The sequence below is a fragment of the Dermacentor silvarum genome, chromosome 1, assembly GCF_013339745.2.
Source record: "Dermacentor silvarum isolate Dsil-2018 chromosome 1, BIME_Dsil_1.4, whole genome shotgun sequence".
Classification (NCBI taxonomy): domain Eukaryota; kingdom Metazoa; phylum Arthropoda; class Arachnida; order Ixodida; family Ixodidae; genus Dermacentor; species Dermacentor silvarum.
Window position 1 is genome coordinate 162,810,204 of NC_051154.1, and position 20,296 is coordinate 162,830,499.

The window sequence follows — 20,296 nt, forward strand, 5'->3', positions numbered from 1 at the left end:
CTTCCTTTTACAGTGCTATAAAGCTTCGCACCCATCTGAGGCACAACGTTTTGTTCTGTGAGCAAACTATACACGATGAACGGACATCGATTGGCCGCCCAGACATGAACTAAATACATAGCTGACAAACTCCAACTGAAAACTAGCCCAGTATATGGTGCACGCAGGTGGCTTAATTGTTTCGTGACAAACAGTTCTTTTACGCTCTACATCGGTGTGGTAGCCGAAACTGGCAGAGATTTTATGTTCTCACTACGAGTAAAAGTGAACACAGCGACTTAATGTGCCGTCCGAGGCTGCAGCCTTGTCTCCCCGTGATGAGGTACAGTGCAGGGTGACATGGATTGGGCCTCTTTTGAAGTGGGAGAAGCGCAGAGCAGTATTAGTTTTGCGAAAATACTCAGGAGCATGGATGAAAAGAAATGGGTGCCTCAAGCGCACAAATATTTGTACCTCAATAGCGTGCACACGGAATGGAGGAAGAGGTCAAGAAAGTTGGCAAACAAGTACAGGGCAATTGTAACTATAGGCAGCCCGTCGAGTCACCAAAAAGAAGGTGAGAGAAACAAAGACAGTAAATTGCATGCAAATAATGGAAACAATACAGTAAACCAGAAATGAGAAAACTTGTACGATAACACAAACAGCAGCGCCTTGCTACTTGAGGCCTGAGCTGGCTGCCCGAGGACAAAAACATTCAGGAGCAAATATTTGCAACAGAGTGAGACGTGTGTCTGCTGCAGAAAAATTGCGGAGATTACTCAGCGCATTGCAATGGAATGCTAAGATATTCATTCAGCGAGACCTGTAGGAAACGTACACCTTCCAGAAGCGCTGTCGTGCAAAGCCGATGTGAGTTTTAAATGGTCGGCGGTTGAGAGGAACAAAAGCTGTTTATGTATAGTATTCGTGAAAAAAAGTTGTCGCAGTTTCACCTGAAAGGCGAAGCATCAATTGCGATAGCAAATTTGTAGAGAGCTATACGGAGTAATGATATTAGCTTTATCAGCTGTATAAACTTGGACATGCAGCAGCACCGGCAACAAGCAGAACTGTTGTCGACGCCGTCGGCGTTTTGCCCGCGTTCGCTCAAAATGCGTGCGACGTTGGTGACTGTTGCCGGAGCCTCTGATATAAATAGGCACTTGGTGCCGCAGCTAAACGTCGCCTCCCTGAAGACGGCTGTAAACGGTCAGTGAAGGTGTTCTGCACCCGTACGCACCATTTCTCGAGACTTTCCGATCATTATTTGCGTCAGAGCAGCCTTTTTCTCTCCGAGACGGGCGACGCCACGCGAAGCCTACTTGGGGCCTGTTGCGAAGTCCGAGCGTCCGAGCGGCCACGAATGAGTCATGTGTGGTGTCGTGCCAAGTGCCAGGAGAAGGGGGTTATCCAGAGAGTTGAGAGCAAAACGTTTTATATACATATGTACATAGTTTCAAACAAATATGGGCTCCATGATCATGGGAGCTTACTACATGCGATGTCGTTGCATGTCCGAACGCCCTCTCCAACCCTCAAGCTCCCCTTTTTAACCCATCTAATTTCCCCCTTTCACTCGTGGAGGGAGTTCAATGGGGTTCTTTTAGGCCAATCACAGTCTTTGATCAGGTGGCCATATCCCGCACGTGATGTGTCGTCGTTTTCCGCCGGGCTCCACCTCCAATCTTGCTAGGTCGCCCCCGAACACAGGCAGCGGTTGACACCTTGGGAACCGAACGTTGATGTCGTTCCCCCGGGATTGCCAGACACGGGCCCCTTTCAAGATTCGCCTCTACATAGCGGTCAGTTCGCGGAACCAGGCGGCGGCGGTGGCTGTCTCGAAAGGGCGCCACGTTGGCGCGTAGCAGTCGGCGCCGGGCGTCGTCGCGGTTCGGGCGGCGCTGGTAATTCACGGGACCCCACCAAGGGGCGACGCGGCCGTTTAGCGACGCATGAGGTAGCCTGGAGACCAACGGCTAATCCCTCAGTCCAAGGTGACAATTCTCGGCCGCGAGAAAGGGTGCCAGGTGGGCGCGTCAGCGTCGGCGGCGGCCTCCTTTGTCCCGAGGGACCACCAGACACAACAGGCCTAACGCGCCTCACCTCGCCGCCGCGGGCGCCGGTTAGACCTCAGCCTGCCGGCGTCTCCAAGACCCCGCCCGACGTCATGGAATCGTCCGACAAGACGGTGTACCGTGTTGAGGGTGACGATATTTCCCCGCAAGAATTTGCCAACGACCCGCGTTGGAAACGTGCCATCAACGCACGCAAGGTGGCATACCCAACTCTTCGAACCGAGACGCCGGAGCCGCTCCTGGCCACCCAACTTCGACAACCCAAGGATCTTGCCGAACCACCGTCAATCCAAGCAGGCAAGCCTTACTTTCTGAAACCTAAACGACATGCTCCACTTCCTAAACTTCCAACCACGGACCTAAAGGTGATATTTCGTCCGAGAGGAGGTCTCGACATCCGCCAATGCAATGGGGGCATGCTGCTCCCCCTGATCTGCGGCGCTGCCCAAATCAACTATCAGGAAGCTCGGCTTCATGATCGGCTCCGATTGAACCCACATAACAACTCTTTCACCATGAGCACACCATGTGAAGATCGGGCCAAGCGCTACGCGAGTACACAAGTGCTCCAAATCCAAGACCAACAGTACCCAGTGCGCGCGTATATTGCAGCACCGGATGATGCCTTGAGGGGCATTCTTTACAACGCGATTTACAATCAGTCGCAAGAAGACATATTTCAAGATCTCACTACCATGAATCGCAGTCCGAACTTCACCATCACGGACGCTCGTCCACTCGGTAACACGAAGTCGATCTTGATCACATTCGTGAACGCTCGTGTGCTACCCAAACAGCTCACCTTCTATGGAGCAGTGTGCATGTCCCACCCCTTCAAAGTGAAGATGGAAGCGTGCTTCAACTGCTGGAAGCCCGGGCACCGTGCGGACGTTTGCCCCCTTCCACTCTCTCACAAATGTCACAGGTGCGGAGAAGCACATCAAATCATCGACCAACCCGTGTGTGAACCAAAATCTATCCTCTGCAATGGGCTCCACTTCACGGGCTCAAAAAACTGTAAAGTGCGCTTCGAGAGGGCAGGCAACCCCAAGCTAAGACGGCTAACGGGACACCAACAGCCCCCCTCGATCACCAGCGTCCCCCCCCCCCCCCCGAGGCATTAAACTCGCACGACTCCCGCAGCAAGTTTCGATCCAGCTCAAAGACAAACAGCGGCTCCCCATCCAGATCCAGATCAAGATCCACAACCCAAAAAGGCAGAAGAAGAAGCCGTTCATCTTCATTTCCTCCACTCCCCGGCCGCAAGGACCAGCCCGCCGAAAAACAGGTGAGCTGGAAACCGCGATCTCCCTCACTAGCTAAAGAGAACGCTGAGCTCAGAGCACAACTACTACAACAAAGCCAGGAAATAGCTGAACTTAAACAACAACTCCAACTTCTCCTAAAACGAGATCTATCTCTCAAACCCGCGGAAAGCGCCGCAGTCCAAACACAAATGGAGATTCAGGTCTGTAAAGCTCATATCCCCCCCCCCCCAAGTCAGCGTCCTCAACAAGCGCAGCATCCCCAGTCACAAACCCCCCGCAAAAAAGGAAAGCACAGTCAGAATCAGAGGCCGCACTTCCAATGGAGACTGATTCCCTAACCGCCATCACCGCCGCTATCCAAAGTATGCAGGCAAACCTAATTGCGATGCAGAAAGACAACACGGCATGGATGACGAACATTTCCAACCGTTTGACAGCGCTCGAGCAGCGTCAGGGCACACAAGAGGACACGATGTCTCAAATGCAGACCCAACTAAATGGGCTCCTATGCACCAAACCGTCAGGCTCGGCTAGGGCTGAACAACCCCCCCTAGTACAACATGGCTGCACGCCGTAACGTAATCCAAGTGTGGCAGTGGAACTGCAGGAGCTTCCGAACTAAACGGAACAACCTTCAGCTTCACTTGCAAACACTACCAGACAGTCAACTCCCCACAGTCATCGCGTTACAGGAAACACAATGCAAAGTGAAACTACGGAACTACACCACGCATGAGCCAACATCACATCAAACGCCTCGAATGGCGATACTCGTACACAGAAACTACACGGCCATAGAACACCCCTTGGGCGTGGATGAGCTGGATGGACACGTGGTAGAACTCCTACCGAGAACCCGGCAGGGGCGGAGTTTGTTCATCCTTAACGTCTACAGTCCACCCAAAAATCCTGCAGGCCCGCTGATCGCGGGACTTCGAACAACTCTAGATATCAGCGGCAGGCAACCCCTAGTTGTGGTGGGAGACTTTAATGCCAACCACACAAGCTGGGGGTATAAGAAGAACTGTAGGAAAGGCACTACACTGTGGACTTTCATTCAGAATGAAGGCCTCTCACTTATCAACGACCTTGATCACCCCACACCAGTGGCGCACCGACGGGGGGGGGGGGGATTCGGGGGTTGTAACCCCCCCCCCCTGAGGCCGACCTAACCCCCCCTTTTGTTTAACCCCTTTTCTTTCCTTGCGCATTCGGGTACAGCAACTAAGATGTAAGACGCGCAATCGTCTGCACACTCGCAAAAAGCGCATTTTTTGACAATTTCCCGTGAAGAAATCGAAATTAGTGCTGTTTAGATGGTATTGGCAAACTGTCAACCCCCCCCCCCCCCCTGGCCGAGATCCTGGGTGCGCTACTGCCCCACACGCATAGGTAACAGTATCCAGCTGAACACTAGCCCAGATCTAACCCTTACGAAGAACATCAACCACAGCAAGTGGTCCAACACCCACACATCGCTGGGTAGTGACCATTTTATTATCAGCTCGAAAATTCCTACTCAAAACCTAGCACAACGATCCAAACGTACGGCTGAAATTGTGGACTGGGACAAATTCCGTGATATCAGAACTTCAGCTCCTGAATCAATAGCAGACTTGGACTCATGGCTACATACCTTAACCCAGGACGTGCAAAAAGCTACATCACAGATACCCACCCCGCCCGACACGGACGTTGTGGACAGCCGCATATTACACCTATGGGAGGCGCATGCTAGTATACAGAAACGATGGCTCGCTAACAAACACAACAGATCCCTCAGGCAGAAGATCGCAGCACTAATTAAACAAATAGAAGCTCACGCAGGGCATCTAGCTCAACAGCAATGGGACCAGCTATGTGACCGAATGAGTGGCAATCTACGGCTCAGGGATACTTGGACCTTCCTTCGTTGCCTGCTCGATCCAGACCACACAAAAACAACTCAAAGAAAGAACATCCACAGGATCCTGCATAAGCTCCCCGTGCACGACCAAGAACTCCTCAACAACTTAAGGACGCAATACCTCACCACCACAGACAGGACACCGCCACCCGACTACACAGGCCTGCCCAACCCCGCATTAGATGAGGACATCTCACCATGGTAAGTCAGGGCGGCCATGCACAAACTCCGAACAACATCTGCGCCCGGCGCAGACAAAATAACTAACAAACTGCTTACAAACTTGGATGACCGTTCCATCCAGGCAGTCACGTCCCTCTTCAACGAATGCTGGTCTAAAGGGGAACTCCCAACACAATGGACGCATGCAAAAGTCACGTTCATTCCAAAACCCGGCAAACCATTAGACCTAAAAAATCTCCGACCAATTTCCCTGACCTCCTGCTTGGGGAAACTGTTTGAACACGTGATCCTTCATAGACTACAAGAACACATGCAAGAACATGATCTGTTCCCACACACCATGATTGGCTTCCGCAGCCACCTCGCCACACAGGATGTAATGCTGCAACTTTCAGAGGAAACCCTCCACCCCTGTCATGCCAAACGCATGAGGGCTATTCTTGCACTCGACCTCACCAAAGCCTTTGATAACGTGCAACATTCGGCAATCCTGGATGCTCTATCCAACCTGAACGTTGGGAGCCACACACATGCCTACATCTCGGCATTTCTCAGTCACCGTACAGCAGAGCTCTCTCTTGGACAACTCTCCTCAGACTCATTTCCACTAGGCAGCAGGGGAACACCGCAAGGTTCGGTCCTCTCTCCCTTACTGTTTAATATTACTCTAATACCCATGGCGAAGGCGCTGGCACAGGCACCGAACTTATCCTACTCAATCTATGCCGATGACATTACTCTATGGACAACCATAGGTAATGCAGGGGAAATGGAGGAGACACTCCAGGCAGGAGCCAATATAGTGGCGGAGCAAGCTGAAGCGGTTGGCCTAGCTTGCTCTCCAACCAAATCTGAACTCCTAGTTCTACATCCCCCCAAATGTCGCACAGACATGAGACCCCCACCGAAAATTGAAATCCTCCTTGACAACCACCTCATCCCAGAAGTAGACCAGGTGCGGATTCTGGGACTCGTAATCCAAAACAACGGCAAGAACACGTCCACTATAAAGAAACTCACCAACACGGTACATCAAACCATGCGCTTGATCAGACGCATCGCCAATCGACACAGAGGCATGCGAGAACATGACCTCCGCAGGCTGATCCAGGCGTTCGTGATCAGTCGGGTGGTGTACTCCCTTCCCTACCTCTACCTCACGAAGACCGAGAAAGAAAAGATCAACGTCTTAATCAGGCAAGCATACAAGACAGCACTCAACCTACCACGACATACGTCCAATGCACGCTTACTCCTCATGGGTGTGCACAATACACTGGACGAACTCGTGGAAGCTCACAAGACGGCACAGGTTGAACGCCTCTCTTCCACCGGCACAGGCCGGTACATTCTCACAACCTTGGGGCTCAACCCCACGACATCAGTACGCCATACGTATCCCAGCCCCAGAGAAGTGCAGGATCTTCTCACGATTCATCCGCTCCCTAAAAATGTCCACCCGGTCCATCACCAAGCTCGGAGAGAATCCCGAGCAAAAGCCCTACACAAGCACCATCTACACAACACCGGGGCGGTATATGTAGATGCCGCCCAATACACTCAACACAGAGCCTTCGCGCTAAGCGTCGTCTCTAACATGCTAACTCCAATAGCAACAGGAACAACGCAAGCTCACGCCTCATTGGAGGCAGAAGAAGCTGCCATCGCCCTCGCTATCTCCTCCACAACTGCCACATTAATCTTTAGTGATTCGAAAACAGCGATTCGGAACTTCTCAAAAGGCAGGCTACATGAGCCAGCCCTCCGAATTCTCAATTCTTCGAGACCCCCTCCTAGACCAATTGAACTCCTCTGGGTACCGGCGCACGCGGGCAACCCTGGGAACGAAGCGGCCCATCACTCTGCTCGAGCGTACGTCAACCGGGCAGGGCCAGCTACAGACCCAGATAGCACGCGAGACCGCCTGGTCACATACAATGAAATTACCCTACACTATCGGGAGCAGCGCCTCCAATATCCACCTCCTCATAAGTCGCTGACCAAATTCGAACAAGTGACCTGGAGGCAGCTCCAATCTCGCACATTCATATCCCCAAATCACTTAGCTCTCATACACCCAGGCCTCTATTCACCGGAATGCACCCTATGCGGTGCCCCCAGAGCAGACTTTCATCATATTCTATACATTTGCTCTGAGCTGCAACCACCATCCGATTGGCAATTAACAGACCTAGAGAGATGGGAGATCGCGGTGTCCAGCTCCGACCCGGCTGCTCAAAAGCAGCTGGTGGGCTGGCCTTTGAGAGTCGCCGAGGGTCATAAGCTCACGGCCACCCTACGAGACCTAGAGCCACTCGTAGGTTGTATATAAGGCTCAAATATTAAATGTTTTCCACCACCACCACCACTTCCCTCCCCCCCCCCCCCCCCACCGCCTTTCGCGCGTCGGAAGAAGGCGCGTTTGCTCTGCATATATGGTGATTGTAAAGGAGGAAAGAGACGCCTACTTCTGCAGCCCTTAAGGGAGCACGGCGCAGAACGCGCGTTTGTTCTCCGCCGTGCGTTCACTCCCCGTGAAAGCGCGCGCCCCTCGCGCCCTTTCACTCGCACATACAGCGTTCGGCGCGCGGCGACGATTTATCTCCATTAACGTCATACGGAACCTCACGGCGACGGCGACGGCGACGACGACGGCGACACAGACGGCGACACAGACGGCGACACCGACGGCAGAAATGTGTGTCGATATAATGAGTGTCCATATAATGCTATCGCAATAAAAAAAAAGAAAAAAGCAGGGAAGACAACGGGGAACATGGTACCGTCGATTACAGGATATAGTAGTGTATGAGTGGACAGCTAAAGTAATGATCTGGGTTTTAAAAATATATATGAATTTCTCGTAATTGCAGATAACTCTACTTTTTTTCCCTTCAGCTGTTTCTTTGTGTAACGCTTTAAATGCCTATTTGAAAGTAGTAGCTTCTCTGGGTTTGTTTAAACGGAAATTTAAAATATTTATAGTATTTAGTTACAAAAAACACATTTTGATTTCTCCTTTTTGCTCACTTCCCTTGAACTTTAAATATATTAGGCCGGAGTCGTTACATTCATGAGTAACTCAACATAATAATGTTACTCGTGTGGTCAATGCATGACTTTGCTAATATAACAAAGTCATGCATTTACCACATAATAATTCGTTTGCAAAAGCAGCAATACGTTTCCGGAGTTATCAAGCAAAAACTAGCCGATCATTACTTTGTAACGGTTGCAATTATGTCCAGTGATCATGGAATTGATGGAGGCATTATTAGAGGTTGTTTTAGATAACAAAAAAGTAGATTGTACTGAAGGGACTGGGCCACGGTGCTGGTGAAGGAAGAAGACAAGCAACGCTTGCTCGCCCGCGTCGCCATAGCTACCTTTTGACTTGTTTCGGTCTACCGTTCAAACGCCAGATCGAGTGCTGCTAGGCAAACATCCCCATTGCATCTGGTGGAGGTGCTGGGTAATTTCCTCGTGCTGGACAGGTGTGAGTGCCGAGTCGACGGCATGAGCAAAGACGTCCACAGGGGCATCGGTCGCGCCAGGAGGAGTGACGGCGCAAAGCGGAAGTGGTGCCGCGTCGTCAAACATGGTGGCTGGGAGGGCGCAGTTGAAATATTCAGAGCTCCCCAAGCACTCGCCGCGGAGTATGGATGAAGGGCACGCGGAGGCATTGCACACGTAAAGGGCAGCAGAACCGCCGCAAAAAGTGACGATAGCTAAAGGAAGCAGAATGTTCCGACGGCTCGCACAAGAGGCTGACGGCTTAAGCAAAACAGATGAGTTCGCGACAGAGTCACACGACACAGGGACCAGAGCGGCTGAAAAAGGTGCGATGTCGATGTCCGAGGCAGCAACAACTTTAGTAGAATGGTGGTCGTCAGGGTCAAAGCACGGCACTGACAACGTAAGTTCGGCACGAGCGCAGTCGACAACAGCTTGATTTACAGATAGGAAATTCCATCCAAGAACGACGTCGTGCGAGGAACGGGATAGAACGACAAATTCGACAATATACAAAACGCCTTGAATGACGACCCGAGCTGTGCATGATGCTGAAGGCTGAATGCGATGCGAGGTTGCCGTACGCAGCGATAGATAGGTAAGTGGAGTGGTCACTTTGTTCAAATTGCGGCAGAGTTTTCCCTAATAATAGGAACGGCGGCTCCGGTGTCAATAAGTGCGTGTACGGTGACGCCATCTACGGACAGATCAATTTCGTTAGCAGGAGAAAAATGAGGCCTTGAAATGTTCGACGTAAACGCAGTTCTTGCCTCAGGAACTGCGACTGTTAGTTTTCCTCGCGGGCCCTTTCTACCCTACCGGGCCAATTCTACCCTACCGGCCGGATGCTTCGGAGTCGACGACTGTTTCCCGAGCGGCTGAATACGCGGAAGAATGTCGCCAGCTCGCTCGCTCGTTAACATCCCAGGACCAGTGGCGCCAAAAGCATCGCCACGACACGTCCACTACAGCTACGTCCTTTATTCCCGGCTCGCTGGTCTGGTTGTGGGTGCTGTCTACTCCACCGGGCCTTTCCTCCAAGCTGCATTCCAAGTACCATGGTCCCTATCGGGTACTGCAACAAACATCCTCAGTCAACTACCTCATCGAGCCGATGGACGCGTCTTCCGACCAGCGTCGTCGCGGCCAGGAAATTGTCCACGTCTCCCGCCTAAAGCAGTGCCACGACCCCCCTGTCTTCTCCTGCCCCTAGGTCGCCAGGATGGCTCCTCTTTTGGTGGGGAGTGATTGTACTGGAAAGACTGGGCCACGGTGCTGGCGAAGGAAGAAGAAGACAAGCAACGCTTGCTGGCCCGCTTCGTGACAGCCCGTCAACAAATGGTTGCAGACTCGACCCTTTCCGATGCTATTGCGATAGCTGTCGAAAAAGCGCTGTCAAAAGCTATGGAACGACTAACATCAAACCTATCGGAGACTCTAGCTCATGTGATGACATCACAAATGATTCAGCTTTTCAGTTCTGTAACGAGCCCTAACACTATCTCGCAGATTCCTACAAATCCCATTACATCGAACGCTGGGCAACTAATAGATCTCTCGCCAGTCATTGCAGAAAGCACTAAAAATGCAAGACCATCAACTTCCACTCAGCAGACCGACAACGGATGCTTCTCTGGATCAGTGTCGGAAAACAACCAGGACGTAGAAATGGATCTTCCGACGCTTAAACGCACAAGATCACCTAATGATAATTCATCCACCTCTGTCCCGCACTCCAAAACCAAAAAAATTGTTAAAGATAACATTTCTAAATCTGATGCTAACCCCAATTCTTCAAGTTCTATCCTTAAATCAAAACCCGCAAAACACGGTAAAGACAGTCTTTCGAAGAAAGATTTTTTAAAAGACAGTATATTAGAGCAAGTGATTTCTACAGTAGGCATTAATTCATCATAGGTGTTTTAAAGGTATTACAGTGGAACTGCCGTTCCATTATTTCTGCAGCCACCGATTTAGTATATTTTTGTTCTCAATTTTCTCCCGACATTATTCTTTTGCAGGAGACTTGGCTATCACATGGCCAAGATTTCCACATAAGAAACTACCGTTTATTTCGATTGGACCGTCCATCCAGAGGTGGAGGACTCGCTTTCCTGATAACAAATAAAATATGCCACAAAGCAACAATATCATATCAGTATATGTCTACGGAGTGCGAGATACTAGCAATAGATGTAACTATTCCTGGTTGTTCTCCGTTTTCTTTAGTTAATACATATTTTCCTGCAGGTGTTCAAGATATTCGATACCTTAATAACGTTGTCAAATCTTGTAGGAAAGAAATTGTGATAGCGGGAGACGTTAATTCACACCATGTGGCTTGGGGTTTCCGAACAGACTCATGTGGAAAAAGATTATCGGACTGGGCAATTAATCAAAATTTTTGTTGCTTAAACACGAAAACAGTTACGTTTATTCAAGGCCGTTATAAATCAGCATTGGATCTAACATTTGCCAGCGCGGGGATGTGCGTGACTTCCTGGTCTACAGTCGACTCTGCTTCAAACAGTGACCATCTACCCATTAGATTTGATATTCTGTGCCCTCTTACTTCTTTAGAGTCTCCGGCGCGAATTTTTGTCAATTACCAGAAATTTCAGAGTGTATTAAAAGCGACCCTCAACTCCCAGATAACGGTGCCGGATGACATCAAAGCCATGAGTCTTTGCGCGGTATTAAAAAGTTCATATAAAAGATCTCAGTTCAATATTAACAAAGATAAACGTACTCACTCTCCTTGGTGGAATTCGGAGTGCACGCGGGCTTATAGAAGACGAAAAGCCGCTTGGAAAAAACTACTTTACAATGAGTCTCCGAGTAACTGGAGTGATTATAAGTTTGCAGCTGCCACATTCAAAAGAACTGTATCGAATGCCAAAGACGAATATGATAAAAAACATCATGAATTCCTCTCTAAGCCTAACAACAAAAAAACACTGTTCAGATTCCTTCGGTATAGAAAGTTCATACCGACATCAGCGAATACTACATCGATAATTCTTTCACCACGCGAGACATCTGCTTCATTAGAATTCATAGGAAAGGGATTAGCTCAACGCTTAACATCACGTTTGCCGAATCGACAATTAAGACCTCTCATCGCGGATGACTTTGTGGAAGTCACAGTGTCGGAGCTTTCCAATATCGTTAGATCTTTGCCTGCCTCAGCACCAGGTCCTGATGGCATTTCCAATGCCATGTTAAAAATTTTGTTTGCAATGTCTCCTGAGGAACTTCTAAACACCGTGAATTATTCTCTAAAAAATGCTTGGATTCCTCAAGAATGGAGGACAGCCAAAATAATTCCGCTACTTAAAAAACAAGGAGCTGGCTACAATCTTGACAATATTCGACCTATTTCCCTTACCTCAAATATGGTAAAACTTATTGAAAGAGTTCTATATGATCGCATGATCGATCATATATCTAAAAATTCGTTACTGAGCCCAAGTCAAATAGGTTTCCGGCCTGGTCTCTCTATTTGGTGTGCGCATGTAGACTTGGAAAGCCGTATCCAACTTGCTAGAAATAGAAAAGAATTGAGTGCTTTAGTGACTATTGACGTGGCGAAAGCTTATGACAGTGTCGAGTACCCACTACTACTGGACAGATTACAGTCCTACAATTTTCCGAGATATATAACGACATGGATTTTTGCATTTTTAAGAAATAGAAAATTTTATTGTTTTCAAAACGGCGTTTCTTCAACAAAATTCGATCAGACAAGAGGGGTGCCCCAGGGGGCTGTTCTGTCTCCTGTCCTATTTAACCTTTTGATGAGTTCAGTTCCACTGAGCCGGGAAGTTCATCTCTATGTCTATGCAGACGACATCGCATTTTTCGCGACAGCAAGAGACATCAATTCCCTTTACCTGTCCTTGCAAACATACCTCCGTATGCTAGAGACGTGGCTTCACACTCTTCACCTATCTCTAAACGTAAACAAAAGTGCAGTCCTTGTCTTTCCGCTTTCCGGGCCGATACATTTATCTTTAGTATATGATCGGAGAACAATTCCACAAGTAGAGTCGCTTAAGTACCTGGGTATCACATATGATGAAAAACTTAGCTGGCGTTCTCACATAGAAAATATTGCAACGAAAGGGACACGAGCTGTAGGTTTATTACGTAGAATCAGTAACCGGCGATCTGGTATGCGAAGTGACACATTAATTATGATCTACCGTATGTATGTACGACCGATTATAGAATTTGGATGTGTTTTGTTTTCCGGAGGTGCAAAATATAAAATAAGACCACTTGTTCTTTTAGAGAGAGAAGCTCTTCGAATATGTTTAGGCCTGCCTAAATTCGTTGCTAATAACGTGTTATACCAGGAAGCGCGCTTACCTTCTCTTCACACGAGATTCTGTATGCTTACGATTCAAACCTACTTAAGGGCTTATGAATCGCCTCTTAGACGTACAGAATATATATTTATTAGTGAACCAAATTCATTTTTTGAGATCACGTGGCCTCGGTTACATACCCCACAGGTTGTATTTGTGCAGGAACAATTAGCACCTTTAAATGTTCACATTAGGGAAATCATTCCGTTAGATAGCTCCACATTGTCCTTTAAAATAGAATTTGCGGATATTTTCCCCAATAACGCAAAATTGCTGCCACCAACATATTTGAATGCCCTTTTGCAAGATTATTTGGCCCATTTCCCAATAAATGTAATAGCGACTGATGCTTCCTCGTGTGAAGAGAAGGCAGGCGTGGGAATATACTCACCATCCCTCGATTGGTCTTTTTCACTTCGCCTGCCAGATTACACACCAGTTTTTCAGGCCGAACTTCTGGCAATAATTCTTGCATTGAGAAAGTTACCGCTATATGTTACAAAAGTTATTATTGTCACAGATTCACTTTCTGTATGCAGCGCGCTTAACGCATCCACAAATATGACAGCTTTTAACACGTTATATACAATAGCTCCTCCCCACTTAAAGTTAGTTCATTTAGTATGGGTACCAGGCCACCGAGACATCTAACTTAATGAAATAGCTGATTCTTTAGCACGAGCTTCTTTAAAGGGTCCGGCGATATCTGTGCTGCCAGCAACTGCGTATATCACTGCAGCCAGATATAGGCAGTTTGCTTTGGCTCAAGACAAGAAAAGCATCGCACTAGCAAAATCTACAGACTTTATACATCTAAATTATTCTTGGAATCGACAGTGGTGTCCCAACCGGCAATTCGAAGTAACATTTACAAGACTGCGTTGCCGTATTCCACAACTAAATTTTTACTTGCACAGATGTGGTCTGGCGGCATCACCATTATGCTACCTCTGCAATGAACCAGAATCTATCGATCACTTTTTACTATCCTGTCGGCGGTTTTCTAATCATTGACAACGATGTTTAGAAATCCCACTTCGTAATCTAGGACTGCCGTTAATCAGTTCAGTTTTACTCTCACTTGGAGCCACGGTGTTAGGACATGCCCACGGGAATGTTTGCCGAGCCATTTATAACTTTTTATGTGACACAAAAAGATTGCCTTATTAATATTTTCCCATTGTTACGTGATTGCTTTATTTATCTTTGAATAAATTATAGCTTTAGCAAATTCAAAAAGTAACGTCATAAAACCACAATTATATTATTATTATTATTATTATTATTATTATTATTATTATTATTATTATTATTATTATTATTATTCAAAATCTACGTATTTCCCTTGCTGTATTTAATTTATTATTAAATTCATATTACTATTCCTATTCAGGCAAGGCTGACTAACTTAGTAAACACTACTTAATTCTTTTATTATTGCTTTATTTCTCATTTCAATTAGTCATTTATTTTTATTCTTATACTTATGTATTTATAAATTAATTTATTTCAAATTTCTATCATAATACCACCCGGTTCGTGGCCTATCCCCCTCAGTGGGTTGTGACAAGTATTGAGGCATCATCATCATCATCATCAGCATTGCTCCCTTTTTACTTGTTTCGGTCTACCGTTCAAACGCCAGATCGAGTGCTGCTAGGCAAACATCCCCATTGCAAGACCAATTAATTCGTAATGTTAACTGGAGTTACCGTTTACATTTGGATCATATCAGCTTATACAAGAAAACTATTTAAATCCTTCGCAATGTCTATGAACAGTCAACTAAATCTGTTAATATCCAAATAAGAAGCCCAGATAAGAAATGGATAACTCGTGAAATAGCAGAGTTGTCCTGCGCGAAAGATAAGGCATGGCAAAAATGCCGGAAACAACCTGAAAATAAAGCGCTAAGAGATGAATATCGGCGTTGCGGAATAAAGTAACGGCTAGAATGCGACAGGCGAAAAGATCCTTTTTCATGCGACAGTTTTCACTGAACAAATGTGACGGAAAGAAAACGTGGAAGATAGCGAATGAACTAATGGGTAGGCAGAAAAAGGCTTCCATTGATGAAACAGTAAAGAAGAATTTGCCAAAGGAAACCGTGAAGGTGCTCTGTGATAAATTTAAGGATGTGTTCTTAAATACAACAGATAGATTGCGAAGCATAAGAGTCAGTAGTCCTGTATCACATCAACCGAAACGAGCATGTGCGCGTACAGCGTATCTGCCCCTCATATCAGCGGATGATCTATGGAGCATTATTTGCAGAATGAAACAGTCCAAGCCACCAGGATATGATGGCATTCGTCTCAGAGATATGCACAGGAACTTTGGCGTTTTAAAAGATGTTCTTCTGAACATACTGAACGGTATATTTGAAACTGGTGACATACCTGACGAACTTAAAATATCTGTTGTCAGGCCTGTGTATAAACACGGCAACAAAGGCGACTTAATAAATTATAGGCCCATTGCAATACTGTCATCGATAGCACATATTATGGAAAAGCATGTTGCATACGATATGCAATCAATCTGTGAAAATACTCTTTGAACAATGCTGCGCAATTTGGCTTTACAAAGAATAGAAATACGACAACACTTCTTGAAGAATTTTCCGATTATGTTTACAATGCAATAGAAAATAACCGTGTTGTGTTAGCCCTATTCCTGGATTTAACGAAGGCATTTGACACGATAGACCATGCGTTACTACTCGAAAAATTAAGCTCACTTGGTTTCCGCGGTCATTTGAAGAAGTTTTTTTTTAGTTATTTTACAAACAGGTCACAATGTGTAAAGCTTGATAATACATACGGACATTTGAAGAATGTTACTTTCGGTGTACCTCAAGGAAGTACACTCGGCCCACTGTTTTTTAACATATATGTGTCTGATTTGGGTTTATTGCAGATTAAGTAAAAAATCTTTCAATACGCTGACGATACAGCGCTCGGACTAGAAGTCACTGACTATTGTACTGGCGTTAAAACATTTCAGGCAGATATAACTGATGTCATTGACTGGTTCTCACAAAATTTTATTTTTTTAAACCTTCACAAAACAAAACTGACATATGTTTTAAAAACCCCCATAAAACAGTTGCTTTAACCCAACCACTGTACTTACACTCATCCCGTTGTAGTACCCATGTGATTGCGAAGCCATGCAAATAGAGCGAACAGTGCAGTATCTGGGTATCTACTTCGATCAACATCTCACTTGGAATAAGCACATCGTTTGTCTCTCTAGAAAGATTAGGGCCATTGCGGCCATGTTGTATCACCTTCGGGGGAAATCTCCGCTTCACCTTAGACGAGTAATCTACACAGCATTAGTCGAACCTGTTTTAAAATACGGTATTACATTATATGGCAACTGTTCCGAATATAAGAAGCAAGCATTAAAGGTCATACTAAAACGAATTGTGAACAGCATATCTTACGGTACCAAATTACTCTCAGTTGACATGAAAGAGAAATACGATGAGTTAGGCATCCTACAGATTCGTGAGCTGTTTTATTTTGTTGTGTTGACACGGTATTATTATTCAAATGAATATAAAACTCCTGTAAAAAATGTTACATTGAGGAAAACAGAACGTTTTGTTAAACCACGGGTCTATAGTAATTATGGTGAAAAGATGCGCAATTACTATGTACCAGCTATGTTTAATGAAATTCCTGATGATCTATGTCTTGCAAGCAACAAGAGAAAGATGACTAGTTTAAGACATTGGTGCGTAAATGTATTGCCTTGTGTATAGATTTACTTGTTTTGTATGTGTTATTTTGCGCTGTCAAATTTATTGGCAATGTCGTGTATAACATGAAATGCATGTATATGAAGTTATTTTTTTAGAAGATTCTCTACCTGCTGCCTGACCAGCCAACAAGCACAACATGCTTAGGCAGGTCAGAATTTATGTATGTCTATGCTGTATTGACAAATAAACTTTGAAACTTTGAATAAAGTACAGATAAGCAAAATGCTAGAGCCCTGAAATATGGCGTCCCTCATAACCCACTGCGCAATTTCGAAACGTTAAATGCCACAAATGATATTTAATCATTTAATAGATAGTAAAATTAACTTGATTAGCTCAAGCATGCTAGGTGACTATTTGTCGCCACCACATTTCGAAAAGGATGCCATTAGAAATCATCGTTCTATTACTCGAAATCCAAAACGGGTCAGTTCCTGCCTTTTTTTCCCGCTTGATCGCACCTTCTGATTTTATCACGACAGTATGCATATTCTTCGAGGTGAAACTGCGGCTTCGATACACTTGGAGGTTGGAGATAGGTACCAAGCATCTGGTGGTTGATTAATGCGCGGCGCCTTTACAATATCCAGGTCGAAAAAGAAAGCAGGCATTTGGCATGACAAATATCTCGTCGTCAGCAGACATGCAACTACTCTCGCATTTCGGCCAGAAAGGTTGCTTGCTATATTTTTTAGAACATAAGTTCCGCAAACGTTGTCCACGTTTGGATTTCTGTCGCGCATATACTAACACGTACGACAGGTTGGTTGGTACATCAATGCATACATTTACTTACGCCATACAAGCTACAGCTTCTTATTTTTATATATTTTATTCAGTGCAATGAAGAACAAACAACCAAAGACAAACGTACTAAATTCTTGGCAATCGCACGCACGCACGCACGCACGCACGCACACACACACACACACACACACACACACACACACACACACACACACACACACACACACACACACACACACACACACACACACACACACACACACACACACACACACGCACGCACGCACACACACACACACACACAAGCAAACAAACAAACAAAATGTTTCGTCTCCAGCAGGTGTGCATTATTCTCCTATCTAGGATCATCGTCAGCCTATTTTATGTCCATGCAGGATGAAGGCCTCTCCTACCCCTAGTCTTGCGCCAGCTGACACCATCTTATGCTTGCAGATTTAGAAATTCCATCGCACCACTTAGCTCTCTGCCGTCCCCAACTGCAATTCCATTCTCTTGGAACCCATTCTGTAACTGTTTCGACCACCGGTTATCTGCCCTACGCATTAACATGGCATGCTGAAACGCATTTCTTCATCTTATATCGGCTACCCCCGTCTGCTCTATAAACCACACTGCTGTCTTCCTGTCTCAACGTTACGTTTTATCATTTTTCGTTCACTCGTTGCGAGGTTATTAACCTCTCAAGCTTCTTTGTTCACCTCCAAAATTCTGCCCCATATACGTTAGTACCGGTAGAATGCGATAATTGCACAGTTTTCTTTTCAAGGATACCGGTATAAGCTGCCTAGCTGTCATGACTTACTCATAGCACAGGACACAGGTTCTATGGGCGGACTGCCAATCACAAATTCCAGTTATCTAGCCAGGCTCTTGAACTTTACCTTTGTCTTGTGCATATTAATCCTCAAACCTACTCTTCCGATTTGTCGTCTTAGGTCCTCAATCATTCGTTTCAAGTCATGTACATCATTGCTGAACAAGACAATGTCATCTCCAAAAACAGGTTGCTGAGATGATCCGGCCCAGCTGATTTTCACTCCTATATATCCTCCACTCTATATAACAGCTTGAATATTTACAAGCATGCAGTGGAGATAGCATTGGGGAGACTGTGCCTCCTTGTCTGACGCCTTTCTTGATCGGTATTTTCCCACTTTTCTTGTGAAAAACGAAAGAATCTGTGGATTCTTCAGAGATATTTGCTAACATATTCACATATTCATGCAATCCTCGACTATGCAATGCCCTCTACGACTGTTGGTATCTCTACTCAATCAAACACCTTTTCGTAATCTATGAAAGCCATATCGAGAAGTTGGTTGCATCTAGAATAAAAATCAAGCTTTTGCGCTATCACACTTCGTAGCCGCATTCATCGGAAAAGCAGTAAATAGAGATGAAAATCTGCACTTACGCCGTCTTGCTGTAGAAACACTACGGCCGCCGGGTTGCCCGAAAATGGAGCCTTTGTAAACGCGTCAACCGTGAACAAGGGAAATCGCACAGAGCGCAGAACAGCTTCCATGTTGCCGTCGCTAGCTGATCGCACCGATAGAAGCACAGGATCGTACAGGCTCGCTGTGATGAAGAGGCGACTCCGATGCCGCAGTATCGCCCTACTGCGGACGCTGTAGCCAGCGACGTGTTGCTCCTAATGGGTTGTAAAGATACGCTGGCTGTCGCGCTTATCGCCTGCACCGAGAGAATGCTGCTATGTATCCAGGATGCCAACGAGAAAGGGCACAGCGGCAGCTCGCCCTTGGTTTATGACTTGTTCGTCGTCCCTTGATAGATAGATAGATAGATAGATAGATAGATAGATAGATAGATAGATAGATAGATAGATAGATAGATAGATAGATAGATAGATAGATAGATAGATAGATAGATAGATAGATAGATAGATAGATAGATAGATAGATAGATAGATAGATAGATAGATAGAATTTTCAGACAATGCGATACAAAGGCGTAGGTGCTGAGTGATTGAACAGTGATACTCGGATCGCATGGCGTGAGGGACTTTAGGCGCCAGTTTAGGCGCCAGGCGCTTTTTGCGCCACCTGTGAGCGCTGGGTGATCACCGAGAGACTGGAGGCAGTCACAATGCTGCGCACAGAGATGCTTGCTTTCATAGGATACAAATCGCGTTTCAATCGCTGAGCAATGTACAGTACCCTGTAGCTGCGTTTTAACGCTGGTATTGTTCCGATTAAAAAAAAAAAAGGCATTAGAAAGCGTGAACTCTCCTTACACTCGGCCCCACCTGTATTATTTTGTCACGACACTTAAAGTGGGTATTTAAATAAACGAAGTTAACGCAATACTATAGATAACGTTCATCTAGAACAAGGCATACTAAGAGGGAGAGAGAGAAAAAAAAGAAAGGCAGGGAGTTTAACCAGGTTGCACTTGCTTTGCTACCCTACACTTGGGGGAGGGGGAGTAGGCAGAAGAGG

The 20,296-nt window shown here is 46.2% G+C and overlaps 1 protein-coding gene across 1 annotated transcript in view; it reads right to left on the minus strand.

Annotated features, from left to right (window-relative positions):
- Window positions 1-19,537, minus strand: part of LOC119436323 (phenazine biosynthesis-like domain-containing protein) — a 53,344-nt gene extending 33,807 nt beyond the window's left edge. The window contains exon 1 of the mRNA XM_037703142.2: window positions 19,252-19,537. Within this exon, the coding sequence (XP_037559070.1) occupies window positions 19,252-19,362 (111 nt within the window). The 5' untranslated portion in view covers window positions 19,363-19,537. The remainder of the gene's footprint in view (window positions 1-19,251) is intronic.
- Window positions 19,538-20,296: the final 759 nt, after the last annotated feature.